The sequence below is a fragment of the Dasypus novemcinctus genome, chromosome 19 (genome assembly GCF_030445035.2).
Source record: "Dasypus novemcinctus isolate mDasNov1 chromosome 19, mDasNov1.1.hap2, whole genome shotgun sequence".
In the NCBI taxonomy this organism is placed as follows: Eukaryota; Metazoa; Chordata; class Mammalia; order Cingulata; family Dasypodidae; genus Dasypus; species Dasypus novemcinctus.
In genome coordinates this window covers 21,717,463-21,735,771 of record NC_080691.1, presented here as the reverse complement: position 1 = coordinate 21,735,771, position 18,309 = coordinate 21,717,463, and the positions used below count along the sequence as shown (strand labels likewise).

General features: G+C 39.3%; 1 protein-coding gene across 1 annotated transcript in view; it reads left to right on the top strand.

Annotated features, from left to right (window-relative positions):
• Positions 1-18,069, top strand: part of NAA25 (N-alpha-acetyltransferase 25, NatB auxiliary subunit) — a 78,712-nt gene extending 60,643 nt beyond the window's left edge. The window contains exons 20-24 of the mRNA XM_004448187.5: positions 245-310; positions 8,243-8,340; positions 8,749-8,859; positions 13,034-13,180; positions 15,342-18,069. Coding sequence (XP_004448244.1) covers positions 245-310; positions 8,243-8,340; positions 8,749-8,859; positions 13,034-13,180; positions 15,342-15,464 — 545 coding nt within the window. The 3' untranslated portion in view covers positions 15,465-18,069. The remainder of the gene's footprint in view (positions 1-244; positions 311-8,242; positions 8,341-8,748; positions 8,860-13,033; positions 13,181-15,341) is intronic.
• Positions 18,070-18,309: the final 240 nt, after the last annotated feature.

Genomic DNA, 18,309 nt, shown 5'->3' with positions numbered 1-18,309 from the left:
TGATAGAAAGGTAATTAATTGCCTTTCTTTTCCTTTCCTTTTTCTTTCTTATCTCTTTCCTTTTCCTTTTCTTTCCTTTCCTTCTTCTTCCTTTGTCTCTGTTTCTTTCAATTAACAGAATTTAAATGGGGGTCTTAAGAGAAAAGAAGTCCTTGCCCATGAGTTGTTTGCAGGTATTGATCTTGTTCCTTTATCTTATTAAAAAATGAATTGAAAATTTTTGATTTTTGTTTTTCAATTTTAGAGGATACATTGGAGCTCCAAGAGCGAATAGAGCATAGTCTTAAGTCTTTACTAGAACAGTTAAAAGGTAAGTGTTTTCTTTGGATAGATTGTATGTTATGTAAATATATCTTAATAAAACTGCTTTATAAAAACAAAAAGTTAAAGAGTTTTTACTGTGAATTTGGCCCCTCTTTCTCCTGACTACATTATATCTGGTTGTCTGGCAGTTACACAATTTTTTATAGAAATTTGTGCAAGGATTCATATTTTTAAGTTGTTTTTAACCTTTAAAAGTTATTATTACAAAAGCAGTAGATGCCTATTTTAAACAGCATACCAAGCAGGCATAGTCTTTCCCCCTTTCCTAGTCCGTTTCTCTCAGAGGTAACTACTGTTAAAACTTTGGAATCTTTCTCCCTAGATGACACCTACATAGTCATATGTATGTATACATAGCAGTAATAGATATTTTTGTAATACATTCTTTTTTTTAAAAAAGATTTTTATTTATTTATTTCTCTCCCCTCCCCCCCCCGTTGTCTGCTCTCTGTGTCCATTCGCTGTGTTCTGTGACTGCTTCTATCCTTATCAGCGACACCAGAAATCTGTGTTTCTTTTTGTTGTGTCATCTTGTTGTGTCACCTCTCCATGTGTGTGGCGCCATTCTTGGGCAGGCTGCACTTTCTTTCATGCTGGGGGGCTCTCCTTACGGGGCGCACTCCTTGTGTGTGGGGCTCCCCTATGCCGGGGACACCCCTGCATGGCACGGCACTCCTTGTCCGCATCAGCACTGTGCATGGGCCAGCTCCACACGGGTCAAGGAGGCCCGGGGTTTGAACTGTGGACCTCCCATGTGGTAGGCGGATGCCCTATCCATTGGGCCAAGTCCGCTTCCTTGTAATACATTCTTTTCATATTTTTATTTTTGTGTTCTCTTGGACACCTTACCATGTCAGTTATATATATCTCATTGATTTTAAGGACTATATAATATTCTATAGTATTGTATCAGTGTACTATATTTATTTATGTATGCCTTCATTATTATGTACTTGAGTTATTTTCCATATTTATAACAATGTTGAAATGAACATCTTGGTACATAAGTATTTAATCCTTGGGATTAAGTACCTCAAGGTAGAATTGTTTGGTAAAAGGGTACACGTATGCATTTTATTTTATTTTGTTTTGTATACATATATGTGTTTATTACATATGTATAATAGTAATGCATTTATTACTATTATTGTCATCATCATCTTCCAGAAGAAAGAGTGATTGATTCAGTAATGCAGAAAGAAATGAAAGAAAATCGAGGTGGTGAGTTTGAAGGAAAAAGTGAAGTTCTCTAGGCAAACAAGTAAGGCAAGTAGATACAAAAATAATGATATTACTTAGAAAAGTATAGAGATATAAGCAAGCATGATAAGGCCAGATTAGTATGAGTATGTTAGAGAATAAAATGCAGAGAGCAGTGGAAAGAAATGAGTCTGAAGATAAAGGAAAGGTCAGGTTGTAGAGGACTTTGTGTGGCATGCTAAATAACAGATTTTATCCTTTTGAGACTGATGCCAATACTGGATTGAGGAAAGGAATAAATTAATCAGCATTTCATTATAAAGTGATTGATATAAAAAGTTGATTCTGAGGCTGAAGAAAGAATCATTGAGGTAGATGGGGAGCTTTAATGCAGATAGACTATTTAGTGTCATCTGGAGTTGAGAAATAATACCCAAAACTAAAGAAGTGACACTGAGGATTACCAGTTTTAAGAGTGGAGAATAATTGACCTTTTCTAGTGAATATTCCTCCTCTCTTTTCACAAATCACTTAAGAGTCACAAGAATAAAATAAATAAGAACCAGACTTTTTCTTTCATGAAACTAGTAGACAAATGAAATTTAAAGGAGTGCCAACAGGAATAAAGACCCAGCATGGGTGAGAGAGGAAACAGCAAAAACTCCTGTGTTGCACATCTCAGGAAGAGTTAACAAAGGACATTGCCCCCAAGATGAAGGACACATGCTGTGGTGCAAAGACAATTTTTGTTTGCAGCAAAGAGAACACAGTGTATATATTTACAAGAACTTTCATAAATTGATTTGGTACTAAAAGCAAAGAAGGCAGAACAAGGAATTATTTGGACAGGTCATATTGCAAAAACACTATGTCTGCATTGTGGGAAGAGGAGAGAGGAAAGAAAGGTTAATAGCTCCTATAACTGTCTGATTAACTGCAATGGCTGATAGAGAATAAAAAGTTCATACATACAAAGAAAAAACTTAGTTAATTTTGAAAAAGCATTCTACTAACCTGAAACACAGTTTCAGTCACTCACCAGTTTGAACCCACTGCAAGAATAATTCACCATATTTATAAAAGTCATCATATGATCTACATGAGAAAAAATTAAAAAATAAACTTGAAAAACAAATGGAAGAGAACCATCTCAGGAAAAATATTGCACTTCTGGTTGAACAAATGGCAAATGGTAGCATATGATGCTCCAGGGTACCATCCCTCACAGGATCTTTAGAATCTTTGAACATTTATCAGAAACTAGCAGACCAGAAACTGGCAGACCATTTTACTCAATACTTCAGAAAAAAAAATTAAAGGGTTGCAGTAACTGAAAGTGCCAAATCAAGAAAATACAACTTGAAAACTGGTATGTGAAGCTCATGGTAGTCCTGCTAACCTTTCCATCATCCCATCCTTGGAGTGGTGCAGAACCAGCCTGTGCTTCCATCTGGGCCTCTGTTCCTGTTCCAGAAGGATCAGAGTAACTCTTATGTATTAAAAGAGGTGCCTGTGTGTCAGTGCCAGGCTATCAAGTGGAAGCCTGAAAGACTGAACTAGGAAACTTGTCGAAGGCTTATTCTCACATAATTTGTCCTGAAGGCAGAAAAGCTTGGAGACAGCTGGAGCAGTAAAATAATTAAGTCAAAGTATCTGTTTGGTCTAGTTCATTTATCATATTATTCAGTCTCTTTGTTTCATTATTTAGCTTCTGTGAAGATGTTCTATCCAATGCTGAGAATGGTGTATTGATTCTCCAACTGTTATTGTAGAGATGTCTTTTTCTCCCTTCAGTTTTGCCAGTGTGTGCCTCATGTATCTTGTGGCGCCAAGTTAGTTGCATAAATATTTATATAGCTATTATTTCTTGGTGAATTGCCCCCTTTCAAAATATAGAATGACCTTCTTCATCCCTTACTTCCATTTTGTATTTAAAATTAATTTTATCTGATATCAGATCACTACTCAGCTCTTTTTTGTTTACTATTTATATGGAATATCTTTTTCCAACCTTTCACTTTCAAGCTGATTTTGTCCTTACTTGGATTTGAGATTCTTGAAGACAGCATATAGATCACTCATATTTTTTATCCATTCTGTCAGGGTTTGTCTTTTGATTGGGGAATACAATTCATTAACATTCAATTTTATTTCTGTAAAGGCATTACTTACTTTGCCCATTTTATCCTATGCCTTTCCATTTTCACATCTTACTATTGTCTGTCTTTTTACCTTTTAATTTACCTTTCTTAATAATCTCAGTTTTACACTCTTCTTCAAGTCTCTCACCCTTGTTTTTTCTTTCAGACTGCAGCAATTCTTTTTGCATGTCTTGTTATTCTGGGATTTTGGTAACATTATTTCTCATTTTTCGTTTGTTCTTGAAGACTTTACACTCAACCTCATTTTTGAAAGACAATTTTTCCAAATACAGAATTCTTGGCTGGCAGATTTTCTTTTCTTTTTTTTTAAAGCACTCAGTGTAGTTTAATACATTAACAGATTTATTTATTTATTTGTTTGTTATTTTTATTTCTCTCCCCTCACCCCTCCCCTGGCCATCATCTACTCCCTGTATCCATTCGCTGTGTGTTCTTCTCTGTCCACCTCCATTCTTGTCAGAGGCAGCAGCGGGAATCTGTCTCTTTTTGTTGCATCATCTTACTGCATCAGCTCTCCGTGTGGGCAGATTGCGCTTTTTCTCAGGCAAGGCAGGCTCTCCTTGAAGGGCACACTCCTTGTGCGTGGGGTCCCCTACGCAGGGGACACTCCTACATGGCATGGCACTCCTTGTGCACATCAGCAGTGCGCATGGGCTGGCTCACCACACAGGCCAGGAGGCCCTAGATTTGAACCCTGGACCTCCCATGTGGTAGGCGGACGCTCTATCAGTTGAGCCAAATCCACTTCCTCAGATTTTCTTTTTCAGTATCATAAATAACATCATACTTTCTTCTAATCTCTATGGTTTCTTTTTTTTCTAAAAGATTTATTTATTTATTTACACACCCCCCCCCATAGTCTGTTCTCTGTGTCTATTTGCTGCGTCTTATTTCTTTTGTCCGCTTCTGTTGTCGTCAGCGTCAGCAGCATGGGAAGTGTGGGCGGTGCCATTCCTGGGCAGGCTGCACTTCCTTTCGCGCTGGGCGGCTCTCCTTGCACGTGGGCCTCCCCTATGCGGGGGACACCCCTGCGTGGCACGGCACTCCTTGCGCGCATCAGCACTGTGCATGGGCCAGCTCCACACAGGTCAAGGAGGCCTGGGGTTTGAACCGCGGACCTCCCATGTGGTAGACGGATGCCCTAACCACTGGGCCAAGTCCATTTCCCTCTATGGTTTCTGGTGAGAGTTTTCTACTTAATCTTATTGAGGCTCTCTTCTATGTGATGCTTTTCTTTTCCTGTTTTCAGAATCTCTTTATCTCTGATACTTGTCATTCTGAACAGTAAGTATCTCAGAGTAGGTCTATTCAGATTTATTCTTTTTGGTATGTTTTGTCCTTCTTGGATATTGATATTTAGGCATTTCATTAAGGTTGGGAAGTTTTCATTATTTCCTCAAATGTTCTTTCTGCCCCTTTTTTGTTCTCTTCTCCTTCTGGGAGACATATGTTTTTGCATTTTACATTGTCATTCAATTCCCTGAGGCCCTGTACCATTTTCCCCATTCTTTCTGTTCTCCTTTTTTTTTTTTTTCTTTTAGTTTTATATTATTTATTTCTCCTCCCCACCCCCCAGTTGTCTGTTCTCTGTGTCCATTTGCTGTGTGTGTTTTTTTTTTTGTCCACTTTCTGCTGTTGTCAGCAGCACGGGAATCTGTGTCTCTTTTTGTTGCGTCATCTTGCTGCATCAGCTCTCCATTTGTGCGGCGCCCCTCCTGGCAGGCTGCATTTTTTTTTTGCATTGGGCAGCTCTCCTTACGAGGTGCACTCCTTGGGCGTGGGGCTTCCCTATGGGGGGGACACCCCAGTGTGGCATGGCACTCCTTGTGCGCATCAGCACTGCATGTGGGCCAGCTCCACATGGGTCAAGAAGGCCCAGGGTTTGAACTGCGGACCTCCCATGTGGTAGACGGACGCCCTATCCACTGGGCCAAGTCTGCTTCCCTCTCCTATCTTTTAAAGTTCAGATGATCTGTCTTTGATATCACCAATTCTGTCTTCAATTCATATCTGCTGTTATTTGCCTCTCTGTTTTTATTCCCCTCCATTGTATCTTTCTTTCCCATAAGCTCTTTTACTTTTCTTTTCAGCTTTCAAATTGCTCTTTATGCTCACCATGTGTCTTAATATCCTTTATCTCTTTAGTAATATTTTTCTTGATCTCTTTGAACAGAGTTAAGAGATTTGTGTGGTAATCATTGATTAGTTTTCTGAAAATTCTGTATTTCATCCGGGTATTAGCTTTGTTCCTTTGGCTGGGCCATCTCTTCCTTTTTCCTAGTATAGTTTGTAATTTTGCTGATGTCTAGGTATCTGTATATGATGGTGAGTTTACTCTGATGGTCAGTTTCTCTTTCTTGCCTAGTGTTTTTTTCCATGGTTCTTTGATTTTTGGTTTAACTTACTCTGAGTCTTAAAAATTGCCCAGCTTAGGTTATCAAAATTGGGCCAAGTTGGGAGCGGATGTGGCTCAAGCAGTTGGGTTTGGTTCCCAGTACCTCCTGAAAAAAACAACAAGCAAAACAACTGACAAAACCAACTCAGGGAAGCTGATGTAGTTCAGTGATTGGGCGCTGGCTTCCCACATACAAGGTCCCAGGTTCGATTCCTAGACCTCAAAAAAAATTTGGGCCAGGGACCTACTAATGTGGAACAGGTATTCTCCTAGGAGTTTGGATGAGAGAGACCTCAAAGCATGTTTTCTCCTTGCAGTTTCTTGGCTGGCCAACAGATGGTATTTTTGGTGAACCTTTTCCAGATTTGTCTCTTTCAACTTACACTTGCCCATGATTCTCTTTTGGCCAGAGTTAAGATTCAAATTGGGCTCTTGTGGCTAAATTCACTGAAGAGAAACAACTCTCTGCCCTTCACTCTACCCTCCCTCTTCCAAGGGAAGAAGATGTCTGTTCCTTTCTCAGTCTGCTGCATTGAACCATGGGCCTATCCAGACTGTGCACCTTGAGGATGGGGCTGTGTGTTATTAATGATCACTGAGGGGATTTAGTAACTCAAGGTTGTCATTTCAGGGTCTTCATTTCTTTGTCCCTCACCCTCCTGGGGGTTGCTCAGCACTATCCTGGTCTGCAGACTCCCAGGGCAGATCCCTCAGACAGCTTTTTGCCCAATTTCCATTGTTTTTTTTTTTTTGAAAGAGTTGGGCCCTGATTGCTTACTCTGACACCATCTTCCAGGAAGTCTTCCCACTCTGTTACTTTTAAAATAAATTTTCGGGAAGTGACTTGGCCCAATGGATAGGGTGTCCACCTACCACATGGGAGGTCCGCAGTTCAAACCCCAGGCCTCAACCTGTGTGGAGCTGGCCCACGTGCAAGGAGTGCGCTTCGTAAGGAGAGCCATCCAGTGTGAAAGAAAGTGTAGCCTGCCCAAGAATGGCGCTGCACACATGGAGACCTGATGCAGCAAGATGACACAACAAGAAAAAAAAGAAACACAGATTCCCAGCACTGCTGATAAGGATAGAAGCGGTCACAGAAGAACACACAGCAAATGGACACAGAGAGCAGACAACTGGGAAGGGGGACAGTGCAAGAGAACGGGAGAGAAGTAAAAAAAAAAAAGAAAATAAATTTTAATCCTCTCCTGGATTGTCTACCATATGCATTTTAAATCTGTAAGCATCTTTATTTTCAGAAGTCCAAGTGGTCTTGTATTTTGTTGACCAAATTAGCAATGTCTGAGAATTAAAACATGGTGAAGATTATGAGTATAAAATATGGTATCTCTTAGGAAGATGCATTCCTGCAGTGCAGTTTGGTCTTTCAGTCCATAATGGCATGAGTTTTTCTTCCACATGATTTACCTGGAGTCTTAATTTTACTGTGCACATGGCCTGTCTGGAAAGGCAAAGCTGGTGTCTAGAACATAGAATATATAATTCAAAATACCACCTTTTATTTTTTTAAGACAGTAGAGCAGCAATCATGTAACTTTTAAAAGAGCATAAAATAGATATCCTTTGATGTTTGGTTCATTGTAGAAAGTAAAGTAAAAAAGCTCCCTGGATTAAGTGCTTTCATTTGCTAGATTGTATATTATGTTCTTTTTTTTTTTTTTTTTTAAGATTTATTTATTTATTTCTCTCCCCTTACCCCCCCACCCCTGTTGTGTGTTCTCTGTGTCTGTTTGCTGCATCTTTTCTGTCCGCTTCTGTTGTTGTCAGTGGCATGGGAATCTGTGTTTCTTTTTGTTGCATCATCTTGCTGTGTGAGCTCTCGGTATGTGTGGCACCATTCCTGGGCAAGCTGCACTTTCTTTTGGGCTGGGCGGCTCTCCTTAGGGGGCGCACTCCTTGCGCTTGGGGCTCCCCTTCACAGGAGACACCCCTGCGTGGCATGGCACTCCTTGCGTGCATCAGCACTGCGCATGGGCCAGCTCCACACAGGTCAAGGAGGCCCGGGGTTTGAACCACGGACCTCCCTTGTGGTAGATGGACACCCTAACCACTGGGCCAAGTCCGCCGCCCTGTACATTATGTTCTTAAAAATAGTGTTGGAATGAAAGTGAAATAAAACCATAAAATATTTTTCTGTTTTTAGATATCTTCATTAAATGTAAAGGTGACCTGTTAGAAATTAAAGATGGTACCTTGAAAACACATCCTATTCTTTTAGAAAATCTCGTCTTCCTTGTTGAGGTATGTTTTTGTTCTCTTCCTGAAAAACTAAGTTTTCCTTTATTATTGTATGCAAGATTCACTTTACAAAAATGAATAGGTACCTTATAACTATAACTTAACCCCTGCTACTGCCTTTTGTTAATCAACAATTTAAATAATTGCTGAATCAACTCCTTCAAAGAATACCTAGAAGAGTTCATTCATAATTCTTCCTCCCCCATCCCTCCCTCCTTCCTTCTCTCCCACCCTGCCTCCCCAGGATCAGTGTGGTGATTGTAGAAATGGGATAGAGGAGGATGGATTCAAAGAAGAAGTCGGGAGAGATTTCTGCCAGTTAGAATTTCTTTAATATGTTTTTTTAACTGTTCATGGTAAATATCTCTAGTTCAATCCTCATTGACAAATTTGCAATTTTCCCCTTTTCAGACTATTTCTATTATCCTTTGGGTGTCCAGTTACTGTGAGAGTGTCCTGCGACCATACAAATTAAATTTACAGAAAAAGAAAAAGAAGAAAAAAGAAACCAGCATCATCATGGTAATAACAGAAAAACATAAGTAACAATCTGATCACATGCTGCTTTTTCTCTTCACTTCCTCTCTCTCTCCTTCCTTCCTTCCTACCTTCTATCCATCCAAGAGCAGGTTGCACACAGCATATTCCTTGAACACGTAATGTAATACTTCCATGAACCTTTCCTGTGAACAAGGATATTTATGTAATCACCTTAAGTGCAGTTATCAAGTTAAAGAAATTTACATTGCTGTAAAGGTTATAACTATTACCTTTTCCTTTAATCCAAACAGAAACCTTTTACTCATTTTACCTTTCCCTTGCCCTTCCCCCCACTGCTGGTACCTGCACTCTACTTTCTTTTGCTACAAGTTTGCATATTGTCTGGTATTTTCCTGGTGGTTAATATGGGGCTTAAATTTAACATCCTAAATCTATAACAGTTTCATTTGCTTTGATAACAGCTTAACTTCAATAGCATACATAAACTATGTCCTCTATATTCTTTGTAGCAAATTACATATTTATACATTATGAGTACAAAACCATAGTCATTAAATTTCCGCATTTGCCTTTAAGATCATGTAGGAAGTAAAAAGTGGAATTACAAATCAAAAATACAAATTTGCCCATGTCATTATCTTTATTGGAGATCTTTATTTCTTCATGTGGATTCTCTCAGTTTTCTTGATTTCGTCATATGGATTCTGCCTTTCCTTTCAACCTACAGCAACCCTTTAGAATTTCGCGTAGGGTTGGTCTAGAGGTGATGATGCTCCTCTGTTTTTGTTTATCTGGGAACATCTGAATTCCTCCCTCATTTTTGAAAGGCAGCTTTGCTGAATAGAATTTTTCATTGGCATGTTTTGCTCTCAGCACTTTAAAATGTCTTTCCACTGCCTTCTTACTTCCATGGTTTCTGATGAGAAATTGGCACTTAATCTTATTGAGGCTCCCTTGTATTTGTCATGTTGCTTGTTTTTTGTGGCTTTCAGAATCTCTTTTCATCTTTGGCACATTCAGCAGTATAATTACAATACAGCATGGTGTGGCTCTGTTTGGGTTTATCCAGTTTGGAGTTCATTGAGCCTCTTGGATGTATATATATACATGTCTTTCATTAAATTTGGGAAGATTTTGGCCATTATTTCTCTGAATATTCTGTCTGCCCCTTTCTCTTCTCATTCAGGGACTCCCACAGTCCACTGGTACCCTTGATAGTGACACAGAGTTTCCTCAGGCTCTGTTCACTTTTCTTCATTTTTTTCCTGTTTTCTGCTCCTCCTATTGGGTGATTTCAATTGACTTATCTTTTCTGTCAGTTTCAATCTGCTGTTAATCCCCTTTAGGTAATTTTTTTTCTCTTCATGTGGCCTTTGGCTCCATTTGGTTCCTTTTCAAAATTTCCATATCTCTGTGGGTTTCTCTCTGTGTTCATCTATCGTTTTTCTCATTTCCTTCAGTTCTTTGTTCATGCTTTCCTTTAGTTCTTTGAGCATATTTAGGCCATTTTCTTAATGTCTCTGTTTGGAATGTCCCAAGTCTGGTAGTCCTCATTGATGATTTCTAATGCTTTAAACTTTACCTTTGCCTGGGCCATTGCTTCCTGTTTATTTGTATGTTTGTAACCTTTTATTGAAATCTGGACATTTTAACATTTTAAAGTATTATTGCTGGAATTTAGACTGTACCCAGCTATTGTAATAGTGTTATGACAGCTTTTCCTTGCATGCCAGGAGCTTACACAACAAAACAACAACAAGAAATGAAGAAGGGAAAAAAGAAAACACCTTTTTGAGTTTTTGCAGATTGGCCTACACAAGTGCTCTCTCCTTGAGAGCTTATCCATTTGCTGAGTTTATAGAATAGCTCTAGGTCAAAATGTAGGGCCCTCCCTGGTCCTTTCTGTGCATGGGTCTTGTCTTGGGCATGCGTATGTGGACCTAGGAATTCCGTCATTTACATGGATATGAATGTCCCCTCCTTCTTAGGATGCCATTTCCTCATAGTCCCGGGCACTGCAGTGTAAGTCCTACAGCTAGCAAACCCTTGTCCCAAGCAGACACTTGACTGCTCTCATAGTTTTCTGTGGGAAAACTCTGTTAACTGCCTTCTCCACACAGGGCAAGTAGTGGGACAGCAAGTCCCTCACCACCAGACATATTGGACCACACATAAATGTTCCCACTTTGCACCAGGGGTCACTATTCCCTCCAGAACCAGAGCCAAGGATCTGCAGTGGGAGTGTGGGCTGGCTTCCCATTTAGGTGGTAAAGGAATCCGTGAGGGGCCAGCCAGGGAGCTAGGAGATCCTATTGCTTTTAAGTGGTCTTTTTCTTGATTAAGTACTTTCCCTGGTACTACTATACTTAATTGTTTTTTGGAGCTTTGGGAAAGATGTTTCTGCCAGTTCTTGCTGGTTATTCAAAGCTTCTGTGGGGAGATGGAGTCCTGAAGCTTTTTACTTTGCCATCTTGATCAGAGCCTACCACCTGTTTTTTTTTTTTTTTTTTTTTAATATTTATTTCTCCCCACCCCCTCATTGTTTACCTTTGCTCTGTCTGTCTTCCTTGATTTTCTAGGAGGCACCAGGGCCTCCAATGTAGGAGGGAGGTCCCTAATCACTTGAGCCACCTCTGCTCCCTGGATTGTCATCTCTCTCATTATGCTTTCCTCATTGTGTCACTTGCTGCGTCATCTGTTGCATCAGCTCACTGCACCTGTTGCATCAGGTTGCTGTCTTGCTTATCTTCTTTAGGAGGCACCAAGAACTGAACTCAGGACCTCTCATGTGGAAGGCAGGAGCTTAATCGCTTGAGCCACACCCATTTCCCGCTACCCTGTTTTTTGTTGTTGTTTTGTTGTTGTTTTTAGAAGAAAAATTTTTTTAAGATTTATTTATTCCCACCTCCCTTGCCACTTGCGCTCACTGTCTGCTCTCTGAGTCCATTCGCTGCTCATTCTTCTGTGTCTGCTTGTCTTCTCTTCAGGAGGCACCAGGAACTGATTCCTGGACCTCCTGACATGGATGAGAGGCACTCAATCACTTAAACCACCTCAGCTCCCTGGTTTGTTGTGTCTCTCATTGTCTTTCCTCTGTGTCTCTTTTTCTGTTGCATCATCTTGTTGCAAGTCGATGCCTTCACCTTGCAGCTTGCCTTCACCAAGAAGCCCCAGGAACCAAACCCCAGACCTACCATATGGTAGATGGGAGCCCAATTACTTGAGCTACATCCGCTTCCCCACCACCTGGTTTTAAAGTAACTTCATAATGTACACTTTACTTAATATCTACTTTTTCTTCACTGCTCTTTTTCAGAATTTCCTTGGCTATTGTCAACTGTTAGTTTTTCATCTTTGAATTTTGAATCGTTTGTTCTTAACATTATAGGAAATCTCAGAGACATAAAGAGGAAAATAAAGTCCTGGTTCCTCTTAACACCTTTAATATTCCAGGAGATTGCCATTCCTAAGTTGACTAATAACCAATTAAGATCAGTTATGATATCATATTTTCTTTTTTTTTTTTTTTTTAAGATTATTTATTTATTTCTCTCCCCCTCACCCCATTGTCTGCTCTCTGTGTCCATTCGCTGTGTATTCTTCTGTGTCCAGTTGCATTCTTGCAGTGGCACTGGGAATCTGTGTCTCTTTTTGTTGCTTCATCTTGTTGCGTTTTCTCTCCATGTATGAGGCACCACTCCTGGGCAGGCTGTGCTTTTCTCGTGTGGGGTGGCTCTCCTTGCAGGGCACAATCCTTGTGCATGGGGCTACCCTACATGGGGGACACCCCTGCATGGCACGGCACTCCTTGCACACATCAGCACTGCACGTGGGCCATCTCATCACACAAGTCAGGAGACCCTGGGTTTGAACCCTGGACCTCTCATATGGTAGGCAGATGCTGTATCAGTTGAGCCAAATCTGCTTCCCTTCTATTGGTTTTTCATCCTCAGTTCCCTAAGGGGAACTTGTTTTTGATTTTTAAACTTATTTAAAAATTGGTATGGTAGCAGTTATTTGGCAATTAACTTTACCTTGGTTTGGGAGATTGTCTTAATATTAAAAATGGTATCCATTTCTATTATTGTTAACAGCATTAAGTAATGTTCCAGCAAGAAATTAGCATAACTTTTGTGATATAAGCACGGTATTTATGTTTGATAATCCTTAACTTTTATTTTAATCTTTTCCCCAGCCACCTGTCTTTACCATTTTCCAAGACTATGTTACTGGTCTTCAGACTTTAATTTCCAATGTTGTGGATCATATTAAAGGGCTTGAAGCACATCTAATTGCACTTAAACTTGAAGAACTTATTTTAGAAGACATTTCTTTCTCACCGGTAAGAGACTGTGGGTAATCACCAATAAGTTAATAAGTAAATATTCTTTATCACATAGTCAAGTTGTTTTAAATTCAATCATTTGCCTACTTATATGACTTGGAATGTGCCTGGCAGTAGTTTTCATTGTTGATGTTGGTAGTCAGTTTTTTGGTTTTGGTTGTGGTTTTCATCCACCTTCATTTCTCTTCCTCTCCTTCTTAGACATTTTTGGAGTGTTCTTTTGCTGTGAAAACTAAGGCCAGCATGATGAATTGGTTAGGGGAAGAATGAGTATTGTTCCTGTTTTGAGTACCAAAAGAAACCAGATATACTTTCTTTTTTTTAGGAGATACCAGGGATTGAACCCAGGACTTGGTATATGGGAAGCAGGTGCTCAGTCAATGAGCTATACCAGCTCCCAGTAAGTTTCCTTGAGCATATATTTTTTAGGAAGTACTGGGGATTGAACCTGGGACCTTGTGTATGAAAGCAGATGCTTAATCACTGAACTACACCTGCTTCCCTTTGCCGTAACAGAATCTCCTTGAGTGAGAATTTACCTCCTGGGTTGGCTTGATTCCTTCCTACCTCAGAAGTTGCCACCTGAAAAAGGTGGCTTAATGGGCATCAGAAAGAATTGTGTCAATACTAATTAGGGTAGAAGAATCTAGCAAAAGAGATAATACAGTCAGGATTGTTGTCAAAGGTACCCAGACATCAGATGTCTCCTGATATTATTTTAGGCCCTTTTCTTAAAATTGTGCTGGTTGTTAGTGAAATCCCTGTAAGGTCTTTGCCTTTAAAAAATGGATTCTTTTTTTAAAAAAAGCTTATAGACTCAAAATAGTTGAATATTCAGTGGTGCCAGATGAGTATTTGGTTTTTTTTTAAAGATTTTTTATTTCTCTCCCCTTCCCCCCTGTTGTCTGCTCTTTGTGTCCATTCGCTTTGTGTTTTTCTGCATCCGCTTGTATTATCAGGTAGCACTGGGAAACTGCGTCTCTTTTTTGTTGCGTCATCTTGCTGTATCAGCTGTGTGTGTGTGTGGCACCACTCCTGGGTGGGCTGCACTTTTTTCACACAGGGCGGCACATTCCTTGCACGTGGGGCTCCCCTACACGGGGTACCCATGTGACATGGCACTTCTTTGCTTGGCAGCACTGCGCATGGGCCGGCTCACCACACGATTCAGGAGGCCCTGGGTATAGAACCCTGGACCCTCCATATGGTAGGCAGATGCTCTATCAGTTCAGCCATGTCTGCTTCCCATCAGATGAGTGCTAATTCACCAACCCAAACAGATTTGGATTTGGGTAGGGCAATCGTGGAGCCATCCATTTCTAGCCAGTTGCCCCAGTGATGAAATCCTATTTTTGAGGGGATTCTTCCCTCTACAATACAGTCTGACCTGAGTCTCTGCCTGAAGAAGGAACTCATCCAGCAGTCTGTGAGCAGCCATCATGCTAGCCCCAAACTTGCATTTAGGTAGTCTTAGGGAAGGAAATGAATAGAATCTTGCTTGGCATACCAGTCTTAAAAGATTGTAAGTCCTGCAAGATTGTCTTTAAAGATTGTAAACCCTGCAAGATTGCCAGCCTCCTTCCCACCTCAGATGGCTCCCTCGTCTGTCTGGTGGTTGTTTCTGCTTGTGTTTGCTCATCTTCTTTAGGAGGCTCTGGGAACTGAACCCAGGACCTCTCATGTGGGATGCAGGCACCCAACTGCCTGAGCCATATCTGCTCCCCAGTCCCCCTTTTGTAAAGCTTCAACATGGAGAACTTGGAGCAAAGCCCTAAGTATGGGAAGGGGCTTTGAACACTTAATATTACCAAAGACTGATTAAAGAAAGAAAGCAGACATTTGTTTGCGTGTAAAACTAGAAGTTTTGCTTTAGCCCATTATGCTGTGTATTTTCAGCTGCTTTCCTGTGTACATTAGATTTTAGTGCTGATCAGAAGTACTAATAAATGGATTTAATTTAAATTTGTTTTTCCTTTTTTTTTTCCTTTTCCTTTAACATTTGGTAACTGCCATTAGCCTTTATGACTTTCTAGTACTTTACAGTGAAGTCTAGTAATAGAATCCATGAGAAAAAGCTGGAATCTTTTAAGTTAGGAAATATAATCTGGGGGAATGATTTCTAACAAGCCTACTAATTCTTACGTGTCCTTCTTTGTAGGAAGAGAGAAAATTTTCAAAGACTGTGCAAGGGAAGGTACAGAGCAGTTATCTGCACTCACTTCTGGAAATTGGAGAGCTGCTGAAAAAAAGACTTGAGACCACAAAGAAACTAAAAATTTAATAAGGAAGTGTGAATTGTAGGCACTGATGACTCCACAGCAGAAAATGACACTATCTTCCTGGGCAAAAGTACATCTGGTTGACCATCATTTTAATCCAGAACTTCCTCATAAAATGCATGAAGGACTTTGATCGTGAATTAATTTTTTTAGGTATTAAATATATAAAACTGATTAAATTATTGTAAATAAACCAGAAGAAGCAGGACCCTCATCTGGGTTTGACCACTTTTTATACATGTTCATATGCATATGCCAGCCACAAGAGAACACCCCATTTTTCTTCTTCTCCCATCACCTGAAACATCTGACCAAGGGCGGGAGGTTTTATAAAAACAGCAATAGAAATTAAGCATAAAACATCAACCTCAGAGCAGCTGAATGGCCCTCCTGTTATAGCTGTGGGAGTTTTGGTCTGGTCCCTGAGGTTTAGGAAGCAGAAGGCAGGAAATAGCGGGCAACCATGACTGGAGCAAGCCCCCTTTCCACATAGCAGGGTAGATTTGAACTTCCTTAGTCCCAGGCAGCTGCAGAAAGTGCCTCAGATGAGATTTGCATAAGCACTGAGAGCACAGGCACCTGCCATTGAAGGGCACCATCCAGTCAGCCACAGGTACTCGTGCTGTGGTATGTCAGTTCTGATAGTCAGGACATCCCCATCCTAGCTCCTCAGAATTAAATCCGGGATAGAGAGGCAAGGAAGACTTCTATTAACAGCTGTTTAGAGGGGAAAGCAGTGCAGAGCACTGGTATGCCTGCTGAGGACTAGCTTGCTGTCTTTGAGGAAGATGGGAATCACTGTTTTTAAGAAAAGAGAGTATGCTTAATTTATACAGGCAAATCTGATAACAATTTCATTGGTTTCCTGAGTCATACTGCAGCCAGTTCGTAGATTTTACACATACACTTATGTATGTATATGTAAATTATACATATATATGTGCTTGAAAATTAAGATTTAGTACTTTAATGTTTTTAAGTGGGGAATTTAGGAAGGAAGGAGTATGTGTTATGGACTTAACCCAGGTTTTAAGTTTAAGGCTCAGTCTTTCTTTAAACTTGAGACTTATATCAGGATTGTGTTTACTTTGTTCACTTGGAGGTCTCCAAGGCTGTAGCTTCAGAGGTTGGTCTGATAAGGTAAATATTGCTCTTGAAAAGGTTTTACAATTTGTACAATTGTTTTGGTAAGTTTGTGTTTGAATCCCTCCTTCTGAATTTGGTCATTGTTACCCAAATATGGTTAAAGTTAATAATTGTGTAAGAGCAAAGGAATGAATTTGATGAAGAAAGTTAGTATCTGCTGGAAGACTGGTTTTGAAGCCTTTAAATGTCTTTTCCAACTCATTGCTTCTGTAAAATGTGATATTTTCTTTTAAAAAAAAAAAAAAGCAAGCAAAAGAAAACTTAAGAAATTCTCTTTATCCAGAGCTATTGCATTTTATCCCCAATCTTGACTTTCTTACAGATTAATAACTTTAATTTCCAAGAAAAAAAAATTAAAATATGACCTGTTCAAAATAAGACTTACTGGAAATCCTAATTCATCAAGTACCTTTTAAAAAATATATTTTCAGTGTAAATTGTTAGCTACAGCTGTTAAATATCTCATCCTAAAAGGAAGAACTGGCATGAACAAGATGAATTGCAAATTCTGATTCTGAATGTTATTTAATGTTAACATATCGTTCATGAATGGCCTGTTTAAATGGAACTTTGAGTGTGTGGCAGGTGTTCATGAAGTGATGTTTCTTTAAATATTCAAAAAGTACAGTACATAAAAATGCTCTTTGAAAATGACCATGATCAATGTAACGTATGTATGCTCAGTGTGCTGACCTTGGCCCTCAGGGACTGTGGGACTTCAGTAATCTAACCAGTCTCCTGCCTGGTGACATCTGGGACCTCTTCTGGTTTTAATGACAAATAATGTTATATCGAGGTTATGTTCCCTGTTATTTGCTGATTTTCCTACTTAAATGTAGCATTTCAGTTAGGTCCAACCTCTTATATTTTGAGATAATTGTAAAAAGAATGAAATTATGCAGAAATGGCCAATGTCTTTTGTTGATCTGTTCTTTTGGAAACTGTCATGCACTATAAATTGTGTACAGTTAAAAAAAAGATATATATATATATATATATATTCTTTAATGAGTAAAAAACACCCTCTCCCAGCAATCGTTATGTCATTGGTATTTGAAGAGAATTCCCAAATAACTCATTGCTGCTGCTCTTTTTGGTTTGTGTGGGTTGTTTTGTTTTTGTGTGGTAAATTGAAATTTGAAAAAAAGGTAAGGAGAAAAAAATACGACTACTGTTTACAGACTGAAAATTATTACTTTTTATACTACTGAGATCCTAAGTTAAGATTCTCCAAAGCAAACATTTGATTTAGATCATTTATCTGATATGAATAAAAGGTTGAGAAATTTTTAGTGTTCTCCACATAATGGAAAATGTACAAATGCCTAGCTGTGTTGCCCAACAATTTTGTATATTTTCATAATTTTAACTGTTAAAATTGCATTATATTTTGCAATCACTATGTTCAATCTGGATTTGTCTTTCATTTTAGCTTTTAATATAAAAAGGGGTTTCAGTGTATCTATGGCCTTATTATTGAAACTTCCTAATTACTTGATGTGACTTCATGATATGGGAAGTATACTTCCTCCTTCAGACTTAAGTGAAGCATACAAATCTGCTTTAAAATGGATGGGTTAATTTTATAAATAGTTTCAAGTTAGCATTTCTGCTTGGTTCATTTTTGTCCACAACCTTCTACATGTATAATTCATTTCAATTTTGTATTGAGTAATATATCCCCAGGACAATTTTTATTAT